Genomic DNA, 12,750 nt, shown 5'->3' with positions numbered 1-12,750 from the left:
CATGGAAGAACCATATGATGAAGAACCAGAAATTTTAGAATGTGAGGTGAAAGCTGCTCTTAAAATTCTTGGAAGAAACAAATCACCAGGAATAGATGGCATACCAATAGAGTTGCTACAAGCTACTGAGACTGAATCTGTCCAAATTTTGACAAGAATTTGTCAAGCAATATGGAAAACTAAAGAATGGCCCACAGACTGGAAGCGTTCAATATATATCCCACTTCCAAAGAAAGGGGATCCCAGAGAATGCAGTAATTACCGAACTATTGCCTTAATATCCCATGCAAGTAAAGTAATGCTCAAGATTCTACAACAAAGGCTCTTACCATATATGGAGCGCGAAATGCCAGATGTCCAAGCTGGATTTAGAAAAGGAAGAGGCACCAGAGATCATATTGCAAACATACGTTGGATAATGGAACGGAGCAAGGAATTTCAGAAGAAAATCACCCTGTGCTTTATAGACTATAGCAAAGCCTTTGACTGTGTAGATCATGAAAAACTATGGAATGCTTTAAAAGAAATGGGAGTGCCACAGCATTTGATTGTCCTGATGCGCAACCTACACTCTGGACAAGAGGCTACTGTAAGGACAGAATATGGAGAAACCGATTGGTTCCCCATCGGAAAGGGTGTGAGCCAGGGGTGTATTTTATCACCCTATTTGTTTAATCTGTATGCAGAACATATCATACGGAAAGCGGGATTGGACCAAGATGAAGGAGGTGTGAAAATTAGAGGGAGAAACATCAATAATTTAAGATATGCAGACGATACCATATTCTTAGCAGAAACCAGTAATGATTTGAAAAGAATGCTGATGAAAGTTAAAGAGGAAAGCACAAAAGCAGGACTACAGCTGAACGCCAAGAAGACTAAAGTAATGTCAACAGAAGATTTATGTAACTTTACAGTTGACAATGAGGACATTGAACTTGTCAATACCTTGGCACGGTCATTAACCAAAATGGAGACAATAGTCAAGAAATCAGAAGAAGGCTAGGACTGGGTAGGGCAGCTGTGAGAGAACTGGAAAAGATCCTCAAATGCAAAGATGTATCACTGAACACCAAAGTCAGGATCATTCAGACCATGGTATTCCCGATCTCTATGTATGGATGTGAAAGTTGGACAGTGAAAAAGGCAGATAAGAGAAAAATCAACTCATTTGAAATGTGGTGCTGGAGGAGAGCTTTGCGCATACCATGGACTGCGAAAAAGACAAATAATTGGGTGTTAGATCAAATTAAACCAGAACTATCACTTGAAGCTAAAATGTTGAAACTAAGGTTATCATACTTTGGACACATAATGAGAAGACATGATTCACTAGAAAAGACAATAATGCTGGGGAAAACAGAAGGGAGTAGAAAAAGAGGAAGGCCAAATAAGAGATGGATTGATTCCATAAAGGAAGCCACAGACCTGAACTTACAAGATCTGAGCAGGGTGGTTCATGACAGATGCTCTTGGAGGTCACTGATTCATAGGGTCGCCATAAGTCGTAATCGACTTGAAGGCACATAACAACAACAAAGATTAATACCAATTTCATAGTACTATTTAAAGCAATATTGAGCCTCTTTCCTGCAGGTGGTATGCCTATGTGAAAAACAGAAATCCAGTTTTAAAATGTGCTTGTATCAGATTTTTTAATCAATTGACAGTCCCACAGGAAGGAAGATATATAATCTTATTTTACCCTACCTGAATTGTGCGTCATCCATAAACAGATGTATTCTATATGAAACACATTTACTTCACCCACCATTTTTTCCATAGACTTTTATGCATTTGAGAACAGCTTTTTTCACGTTAAACCTCTCCATCTTTTAGGAAAGTGTCTCCTTTAACATTATTAATCAGCACCATTCCCTTTCCAGTTTCTTCTCTTTTTGCATGAATGTGGGTATCTCTAATACCACCATTCTCTTGCTTTTCTGGTTTCCAATGAAACTAGCAAGGTTAAAAGAAAAACCTTATTAGTTTCACTGGTCTTTTTTTGTTGCCAGAGCACTATTGCACATATTTTTTACAAGATGGTGACTAGGCATCCATAAAATTGACAAAACTTTCCCCTCAGACCTGTCGTGGTGGTGAAGGATGTGGCAGCAACAAGCTAATACACAATGTCATGGCATCACCATATTATGCCAAAATATTGTAGGACCATCAGGCACCATAATAGCAGAGACATTAAATTAGAATACTTCTTAACTCTGGCTTCTGACCTATACCTCAGAATTAAGGCAGATATCCTGCATGCAAATGTCAAACAGCTCAAATATTTTAAAGAGATGCTAGGTGCTAATGAGGAAACACTTTAACAGTGAGCAACTTTAACTGATGAATTTATTTCTAAATACACAAGATATCTATTAATACCAGTTGGCAGACACTTCCTCAAATAGGTGTATCCTCCTGCTAGTGGCAGCAAAGCTCTCATACAAAGTTGTCACCTCACATTTCTAGCATATTTGAAAAGGATTTTCTCCCATGGTCAAAAAATGACAGGTTTTGTGTTTCTTAGAGGAAATAATACATAACTGTGCCCACAACAGAGTACTTTTTAAATTGACTGCCTCCCCACTCTGTGGTATAAATGCATTACTTCATTTTAAAACCAAGCATTTCAAGAATGACTGGGAAAGTTATGAAAACAATTAGTAATGTTCTGCATAGGGAAATAAAATTTGAAAAACCTTCATATCACTAAATATTTTTTTAAAAGATGACTAAGAACCTGATCTGTTGCTGAGAAAGCCCAAGATGGCATTTACACTAAGAATGGACCACTACCAATTCACAGAAAGTAAAAGAAGCCGTGCTGGTCGGTAAGAATAAAAACCAACATCTGCAGTCACACAATACTTTCATTAAGCTCAACAAAAATGCCACAAAACAGCAAGCCAGGTTTCAAGTTTTCAGAAGTCGCAATCAGACTGGATGTTAACCAAAATGGTGTGTGCATGAGAGAGAACCCAGTTTGAAGTTGAAGCTATAAGCCTGCATTTTTTAGTCAAAGTCATACGATGGAGGAGGAGATGCCAAACTTAAATGGATTAGTCTCTACTGGATGCTATGCAGGTTTCACATTACACCTATGGACGTTAGTATAAAAAACAGGTTTGGCTCATCCGGTTTTGGAAAATATAAAATCCAGCGGTTAACCCTGGATATATCTCCAGCTTTAAGTGAAACACACAGGTTCCTTGTTAGATGGAGAACAGAAGTAAAAAAGAAACATGGCAGTTTCTATATTAGCAAGGCTGAGGATTAATTTTAGGTGGAGTACTAAGTAAAAGTGTCAATAGAAGCCAAATTGGGTATTTACTGGTTGGAGAATGTTATCCTCAAATACTCTTTGAAATGTATGTTTATCTGTTTTAATGTTATACTGTGTTATTGTTTACTGTGTACGATTGCAATGTGAGCTGCCTTGAGTGCCCCATTGTGGGACAGAAGGGGGGGATAGAAATATTTTGAATAAATAAATAATATGTAAATAAAATCATCCAGCGAGCAGAAACTATCCCTCTTCCAGTTCAGTTCCATAAGGGCTCCCAACAGCAGCAGCGCTTTGATCAGGGTCGGCACCATGGGGTCTTTGGCATGGTGCTGCTGATGACCCTCCTCTCTCTATATCCATAGCCTTGGTTTCATAGATTATATAGATCTATAGGCTAGCACATTGCATTTTGGGTAAATTAAGATGACCACCACAGATAGGACCCAAATTTCACTCCCATTCAAGAGTACTTCTGCCCACCACCCACCACTGCAACAGTTATCTGGGAACCTGGCTGGGGTGGGAAGATGGTGAGTGGCAATGCAACTGGATCAGGCTGATAAGGCACTTTTCTGTGCTCCTAGGGACTGTGGTCATTGCCCGACCTGTCTGACCACTGCTGCTGGGCCTGGCTTTGATGCTCTGTCTAATCTGTTACAACCTAGCAGTTCCTACAGTATCTAACATGATCTTGAATTACAATAATCTTCAATGCTCATCCAACTACTGTATTGCAGTTCCACATACCTCAAGTCTGACATGCTTCTAGCTGTGCTACTAGGAAGCAGCATTACATTATAAGGGTGGTAAACAGGAACTATACAAAGTTCCTCCCACAAAGCTATTCCTTTTTAAACGTCACCTTCCTTTTTTTAGAAATGTATGTATATACTTTTTAAAGAGGTAGGACAAGTAGTGTGCATTTTTGCAGATGTCATAAACCAAGACAGATTTTACACAGAACTAGCCCAAACCAGATTCTCTTGGTAGGCCTGCAAAAGAACAAAAACATTTCTGCAGAGATAGTTTGCTGTTGTTGTTATGTGCCTTCAAGTTGATTACGACTTATGGCGACCCTATGAATCAATGACCTCCAATGGCACCTGCTATAAACCACCCTGTTCAGGTCTTGTAAGTTCAGGTCTGTGGCTTGCTTTATGGAATTAATCCATCTCTTGTTTGGCCTTCCTCTTTTTCTACTCCCTTCTGTTTTCCCCAGCATTATTGTCTTTTCTAGTGAATCATATCTTCTCATAATGTGTCCAAAGTATGATAACCTCAGCTTCATCATTTTAGCTTCTATTGATAGTTCTGGTTTAATTTGTTCTAACACCCAATTATTTGTCTTTTTTGCAGTCCAGGGTATCTGCAAGGCTCTCCTCCAACACCACATTTCAAATGAGTGGATTTTTCTCTTATCTGCTTTTTTCACTGTCCAACTTTCACATCCACAGAGATCGGGAATGCCATGGTCTGAATGATCCTGACTTTAATGTTCAGTGATACATCCTTGCATCTGAGGACCTTTCCTAGTTCTCTCATAGCTGCCCTCCCCAGTCCTAGCCTTCTTCTAATTTCTTGACTATTGTCTCCATTTTGGTTAATGATTGTGCCAAAGTATTGATAATCCTTGACAAGTTCAATGTCCTCAGAGTCAATTTTAAAGTTACATAAATATTCAGTTGTCATTATTTTAGTCTTCTTGACATTCAGCTGTAGTCCTGCTTTTGTGCTTTCCTCTTTAACTTTCATCAGCATTCTTTGCAAATCATTACTGGTTTCTGCTAATAATATGGTATCATGTGTATATCTTAAATTATTGATATTTTTCCCTCCAGTTTTCACACCTCCTTCATCTTGGTCCAATCCTGCTTTCCGTATGATATGTTCTGCATATAGATTATGCAAATAGGGTGATAAAATACACCACTGTCTCACACCCTTTCCGATTGGGAAACAATCAGTTTCTCCATATTCTGTCCTATAGGTTGCACATCAGCATTCCATAGTTTTTCATGATCTACACAATCAAAGACTTTGCTGTAATCTAGAAAGCACAGTGTGATTTTCTTCTGAAATTCCTTGGTCCATTCCGTTATCCAACGTATGTTTGTGATATGATCTCTGGTACCTCTTCCTTTTCTAAATCTAGCTTAGACATCTGGCATTTCGCGCTCCATATATGGTAAGAGCCTTTGTTGTAGAATCTTGAGCATTACTTTACTTGCATGGGATATTAAGGCAATAGTTTGATAATTACTGCATTCCCTGGGATCCCCTTTCTTTAGAATTGGGATATGTATTAAACGCTTCCAGTATGTGGGTCATTCTTTAGTTTTCCATATTTGACGACAATTTTTTATCAAAATTTGGACGGATTCAGTCACAGTAACTTGTAGCAACTCTATTAGTATGCCATCTATTCCTGGTGATTTGTTTCTTCCAAGTATTTTAAGAGCAACTTTCACCTCACATTCTAAAATTTCTGGTTCTTCATCATACGGTTCCTCCATGAATGAATCTGTCATCCTTGTGTCTCTTTTATAGAGTTCTTCATTGTATTGCTTCCATCTTCCTTTTATTTCATCTCAGTCAGTCAGTGTGTTCCCCTGTTGATTATTCAACATCCCTACTCTTGGTTTAAATTTCCCTTTAATTTCTCTAATCTTTTCGAATAGGGCTCTTGTTCTATCTTTTTTGTTGTCCTCTTCTATTTCTATACAATAACTATTGTAACAGTTCTCTTTGTCCCTACCTACTAGTCGCTGTATTGTTGCATTTAGGGTTCTGCCCATGTTTCTGTCTCCTTTTGCTTTCCTTCTCTCTTTAACCATTTTAAGAGTGGAGGTCTTTCTTTTTAACTAGAGATCTTGTCTTTTTGCATTCTTCCCTGATAATGTCCCTGACTCCAATCCATAGTTCTTCTGGTTCAAAACTGTTCCTTATTTGATGTTTATATCCTTCTGGGATGTTACTTAAACTGTATTTTGCATTGTTCTTGCTTTGTTGTTCTGTAGCTTTACTCTCATTTTTGATTTGACCAGTTTATGATCTGTATCACAGTCTTCTCCTGGTCTTGTTTTTGCAGAAAGTATGGAACTTCTCTATCTTCTGCTACCAATTATATAATCAATTTGAATCCTATTTTGACCATTTGGTGATGTCCATGTGTCCAAATGTCCATGTGTCCAAATCTTTTCAGTTGCTCAAAAAATGTGTTTGCAAGAAACAAATTACTGGCTTCACAGAATTCAACAGGTCTTTCTCCTGCTTCATTTCTATCTCCTAAGACCCATTTCCCCACAATTCCTAGTTCTTCTCTGTTCCCTACTTCTGCATTCCAGTCCCCCATGATTATCAGAACATTATGTTTTGGTGTGTGATCAATTTCTTCCTGTACTTCTGCATAAAATCTCTCCAACTTCTCTTCTGTGTTTGAAGAGACAGTACCAAGAAACAATAGAAACACTGCTACTGACACTTTCATAGATAAGCTTTTCTTTACATCATAAACCTCAGAATGATGTTTCCAAATAAAATGAAATATGTATTTCCATGGATGGGATCAGGACTACTATTTGCTGTTATATAAGGTGATTAGCACAATGCTGAAAAAAGATTCTTGGTGGAATATTCTACAGCTAACATTATATGCAATAATACCTCAAAAACTAAAGCAGAACCACTTGAAAGGGTAACAAGTACCCATATTGGTACAGCAGCAAGCAACAAATAACACAGAGACAGTTTCTAGGGAAACAAGAGACAATTATTAGTGCCTTTAAGGCTTCACTAGCTTTACCTGCTTCCCAACTTAGATTTCAAAATAGTTCTCTCTGTATGATGTTTAACAAGTGTTTTGAGAACTAAAAATTCTGTATTTTCTTCTACATTCTCACCTATTATTAGAAACTATTTGATAATGGATTAATATAGTATGGCTCCATGGGGGAAAAAACAATAAAAACTAAGAAAAAATGCACAAATTTTTACTGATATGCAATTAGTTTTATAATACAGCAGCATCTACTTGAGTGGGTAGATATGTAGGTTGAATTCAGAAATATCATTCATAAATCTGGGGGTATACCAGCCTTTCCATCCTACCCAACCCAAGAACCTTTTGCTCTAATCCACTAATAAAAATGAGGACACAGAACATATTACTCTGTCTGGATCTACACAGTGTGAGCGCAGAAGCCAGCTGCTGTGGGGGGTGGAGGACTCTAGAATGCATTAACTGGCTTTTGTGTACACTGTACTCTTTGGCTGCAATCCGGAATTTACTTGATCAGACATAAAACCAGCTGCAATCAATAGAAGTTGTCTATGTATAACTGATGCCAGGAGAACAGCAGCTGTTTCATCTGCTCTTTTAATGTATGCTCTTCCTTCTGGTTCTGTGGGTTGGGAGTGCAGCAATGAGATGCTGTTTGGGCACAGTCCTTTGTCAGTTCTGCTTATTTTGAGGTTAGGGTCCATTAGGCTGGGAGGTCTCCAAGAGTGGAATCAGCAGCAGGTGTGCACTTTCCACTGAATTAATTCAGTGTTCCCTGGACCACAGCAAATAACTGATCCTCAAACAGAATTAAAACTCAACTCTTCTACTATATCTTGTAACTGGAATGGTATGCACTAATAACATTTCATTTGTATCCCAAAGGATCTCAGTCTTTAATTCTTCCCCCAAAACCATGAATTGGTATCACAAGAATAAGTCAATATAACTATTGTATACCTTCCAGCACTGACAAAAATATTAACACCCTAAAGGTAAAACAGTGTCTATTCTTAGTGCAATAGTTTAAATGAGTATTTAAAGTTGTAATGTTAGGCTTATGAGCCAAACTTTGAGAGGTTTACACTTGCAAACGAAAACTACACAGATCAAGACATGTCTATTATAGAAAGACAGCTAAAACATTTCTGCAGCTGGGAGCGGAGGAGGTATATAACAAACAGTAACAAACAATGTGCCTGTACAGCTGCAAAAATTACTACAGTTTTCATTTGTTTTCGCTTCCCTTTGTGGACTTCAGAGGAAATAAAGGAAGTGGGATGATGAGACAGCATAAAGCTAAGGCTTTCTTCCATCGCAGTCTACAAATCCAGCTTCAAATGAGAAAAATTAACAGTTACTGTACATTGGAAATACATTACCTAATGAACAGCTTCCAAGAATCAAAGCCCATTGCTGGAATAATGGGGCAATGGGAAAATAATAATTTGGAAATAATGGGAACTACACTAGCATAGTCTTGTGGATTTTGTTGGCATGATTTCTTTTAAAGACCAAACCAAGAATATGGGTCCATATTAATACAGGGCAAAGGGAACTAAAGGGGCAGATGTTTTATTTTATCTTCAAGTTGTACTAAAAAAAACCCTCATCAGATGTCTACTTTTACAAGCTTAGAGCATCCAAACATATTTCTGTAACTCTATACTGTACTGTCTGCTTCTAGTCTATCCTGTAATCTGACGGGTTGGAACACCAGTCTCTGTACCTTCCTTTATTCATGAGGTAGAAGACATGTACCTTACTAACCAAAGGATGAGGAAACAGAAAAAGAGCCTATAAAATTTTAACACACACACACACACAAGAGACAAGACAAATATTTTGTTCTTGTTGCAGCACCTAACGTTAGTACTGCAAAGGAAAATATCGCCTGTTAATCTATAACCACTTAACTGGTAGTAAGACACAACGAACTCGATTCGTTGAGCAGGGAGGAAAAGCATCGTACAACTCTCTCGTGGAAGAAAGCCATAGCTAAAATCCCTTCCTTCTCTCTTCCTGCCCCGCTTTATTTGTTTTTAAGTATGAGAGTTCAAATCTTACTAGAGGTCACACACCCTCTGAGCTGGGAACCCTCGCCCCCAAATCTGTCGTCGCAATTATTCAGTGAGATGAAGGTATTCTGCACATGCCCGGAAACACTCGTCTGTATTACCGAGACAGCGCCTGGCTGACCCTCCCAAGTGTGCGTCGCTCCTACTTACCAGATGAAGCGTCTCCGCTGGGAGCTGCGACGCCCTGAACAACTCTGCCACTTTGCTCCCCCCAGCGACGGGGGCAGGTCCGGTTCCCGCCTCGGGCACAGCTTGGCCGCCGCCACAAAGCGCGAAAAGCTCGGCGTAACACTGTTGTTCGTTCCCAGCCAGGAAGAGCGCTGCGGTTCCTGCGGCTGCTCCTAGCCCAACGGCTACTCCAGGCTCCATTACAGGAGAAGAAACAGGAAGGTGAGCACGACTCTGAGGTGCACGCGAAACTCCTTAGAAAAGCGAGCGACGACAACGGAGCTTCTGCAGCTCTGCACCTTCACCTTGGTCCGGCTCTCCGCCGCCGCTACTCTCCCGCCTCTTCCTCTGTGGGGAACGGAGCTGCCTCTGCAGTGCTGCCCAATGGGGAAGGGAAGGGAAAGAAGCTGCTTTTTCGCCCTTCTCTCAGAGGCTTTCCTCCCTTTCTGCGGCAGGAAAGCCGAGAGCGGGAGGCACCAGCTGCTAGAAGGGGAAAGGCGGGGGGAGGTGAGAAGAGAAGCTTCCTCAGGCACGTGCCTAAACAGCGTTCCGGCTCCGCAGGCTCCACCGTACGCGGGGCTAGAGCAGGGCAGGAGGCGGCCTCCTCCTCCTCCTCTTGGAGAGGCCTGGACTCCAGGCCCAGTGGGGAGGGCGCGCGTGAGAAGCACCCAGACTCGGAAAAGTAAGGCTAGGCACCCACATTGCCACTTCAGGCGAGGACTTAGCCCTGAAACCGGTTTTGTGAAGAATAGTGCAATATGGCTGCCTCTGAGCGTGTGCAGAGTATCCTCACCTCCTGGGTTTCATCACACATTTCTGCCCAGGACCACCTTCTTAAAGCTTACCAGCCACACACCAAGACAGGACGAGATGTTTTGGATAGTCTGACCCTCAATTCTGGAATGCAGATGACCATTTTATTATTAACTAATTAGTTAAAATTTATATCCCACCCTTCCTCCCAAAGGGAGCCCAAAGCAGCAAACACACATCAACCCCCTTTTTAAAAATCCCTACATCTTGGCGAACTGATACAGGTGACTAAGGTGCCCCAACATTGTAAGATGTCTTCCAGAAGTAGTGTGCAACCTCTGTATTAAAGTTGATTTTGTGGGGGGGGCAGGGATGACTGTCCAGTAGGACAGGAAGGGTTTGTGGTTAACATCCCTCCAGTCTTGGAGTAGGATATAAATGCCTGCAGTTTAGAATTTGTTTTATGAGATTAGATTGATTTTAATTTCAGCTTGATTTGAAATAAACTTTAGTAAAACCTTTTTCTTTTTAAAAAGGTGATTATTAAATAAATATTAGAGAACAGCCTCCAGTGAGGCTTTAGGACTGATGCCAGTTACCTTTCCCTTTAAATCAGTCTCTGCAAATAAAATTAAAGTGAATAAAAGGCTTACAAAATAGTATAGAAATATGCGGAAAGAGGTACATCATTCATTGGTGTGTTACAAAATACGTGATTTATAGATGTAGAATCACATTTTCCTCTGTACATTATATTTGACTCCTGGGAAAATGTAACTATTCACAACAGACCAGTGCCTTCAGAACATGAGCAGAAGGATCCTCAGTTACACTCGGGGCCAATTCCAGAAAGTGGCATGGTTGTGTATTTGACAAGGCCTGAAGATGTCCCACCTCCCTAACACTGGCAATCTCATTTTACAAACTAGTACCCAGGAAGATTAAATGTAGTTTAAGACAATTCTCCGTTTCCATGTCTTGCCTCTTGCAGGTTAATGGGGAACACTGAAGGTGTCATGGCCAACAGTTCTCAAAATCCTAAACCCAGCTCTGGTTACATTCTTCATATGTACAAATCCAACTGCAGGGTTTTTTCCTGTTTTTCTGCTTTTATACTGTACATTCCTTAAAACAATGACCTGTTGCTTACTTTAGTTCCATAAAGTTTTATGTATGTTTGATGGTGTGCATGTATATAAAATGCTTGGCCTCAGTTACTTCAGGTGGCATCAGAATTGGTAAGGTACCAATATACTGAAAGCAGAAATGTGATACATATGTACATTATTTACAATCACAAAGCTTGATTCAGAGGACACCTTTAGCTCTGTTACTTCAAACTCAAGACACAGGCCACATTCACTCATTATGCAAAATCAGTGATTCCCAAATTGTGGTACATGGACCACAAGCTTCATTCAGATGGTCCATCGCATGTCTGTAAAAATAAAATTAATAATCATATACCTAGTATGGCACATTACAATTGCTATCAGAGACAGCAAGCTCATTAAGTGGTCTGCTAAGACACTCAACAATTTTCATGTGTGTGGCAAAAAAAATGGGCATCACTATGCTAAATCATAGTATAGTGTGATGTGTATACACGACAGTAAACATCTTGTGTACTTCCTCCTCCCGTTATGCAGATGGGGAGATGAATGGAAATTTCAGTATGCTATCTCATCTGGGCTTGGAATTGTTGCAGTGCCGCCCGCCGCTCCAGCACACAAAACTATGGGAGAGGAGACAGGAGTTCGGTGTCTGCTGAACATAATGCTAAACTATGGTTTAGCACAATGTTCAATCACTGCCATTGTTAATCTGCTTCATAACAGTAGCCAGTATTTTGGCACAGAAGGCTCAGATGATGGAATATTGGGCTGGGGATTTGTCTCCCTTCATACGGTTCAAGCAGCATCAAATGGGAGCTGTGTGTGGTAGCCAGGAACATAATTTTGAAAATGGAATTAGCCACCTGTGTATGGGATTGCCCCCTCACATGTTTTAACAGTCACTGGAATGTGTATGTGTAGTGTTTTCCAGTGGCAGCCAGTAAGACATATTTGCTTATAGAATTCAAGTTGAACTAGTAGTTCTCAGGTAGATCCCACTGTTATTTATATTTACTTGGAAGTTGTGTCCCACTGAGCAGGAACTGTTTCAAAGTGTGCATATTTTTGCCTTAACTGCATGTAGGCTTCAAACAACCTTTCCACTGACATAAGAAAACCATTCCAGTTTCACAGATGAAGGATTACATTAACATGTTGTTTCTCAGACTACAAGTGAACTATTAACAAACTTACATAAACTGAAACATACTTTAATGCCAGTTTAGCATTGCTTCTCCACATAACTCTGACCATCTAAATGAGGGGGAGAGGAGAAATAACATGTTGGGAGAACCTGTGATTGGGTTAGTTTCAATGGGAAAGAAAGAGGAAGGTCACTAAAGCAGTGAGGAAATGCTTAAAATATTATTGCATCCTTATATTAACCTTTAAGTTAAATACTCTCCTATATGCTTCCTTGCTCAGGCCTCAGCTAATAAATGTGCATAAAAACATAAAATAATTGGTCTTATTTGGCAACAAATAGAATTGTTTAATTTACATTTAACATTATTTCCCCCAAATACTATCAAACCTTTCTTAAAACTCATGGTTGAGTGAATATGT

The 12,750-nt window shown here is 39.8% G+C and overlaps 1 protein-coding gene across 5 annotated transcripts in view; it reads right to left on the bottom strand.

Moving 5' to 3' along the window:
- The window catches only part of REPS2 (RALBP1 associated Eps domain containing 2), a 162,036-nt gene extending 152,071 nt beyond the window's left edge, over positions 1-9,965 (bottom strand). Inside the window, exon 1 of one of the 5 annotated variants that reach the window (XM_061627193.1) lies at positions 9,299-9,965. In XM_061627193.1, the coding sequence (XP_061483177.1) occupies positions 9,299-9,517 (219 nt within the window). In that variant the 5' untranslated portion in view covers positions 9,518-9,965. Of the gene's footprint in view, positions 1-9,151; positions 9,256-9,298 lie in introns of those variants that run through there. The other 4 variants (XM_061627191.1, XM_061627192.1, XM_061627196.1 and 1 more) reach the window with 4 other exon arrangements.
- Positions 9,966-12,750: the final 2,785 nt, after the last annotated feature.

This window comes from Rhineura floridana, chromosome 5, assembly GCF_030035675.1.
Source record: "Rhineura floridana isolate rRhiFlo1 chromosome 5, rRhiFlo1.hap2, whole genome shotgun sequence".
Taxonomy (NCBI): Eukaryota; Metazoa; Chordata; class Lepidosauria; order Squamata; family Rhineuridae; genus Rhineura; species Rhineura floridana.
The sequence above is the reverse complement of the archived record's forward strand: the minus strand, read 5'-3'. Positions and strand labels throughout refer to the sequence as shown.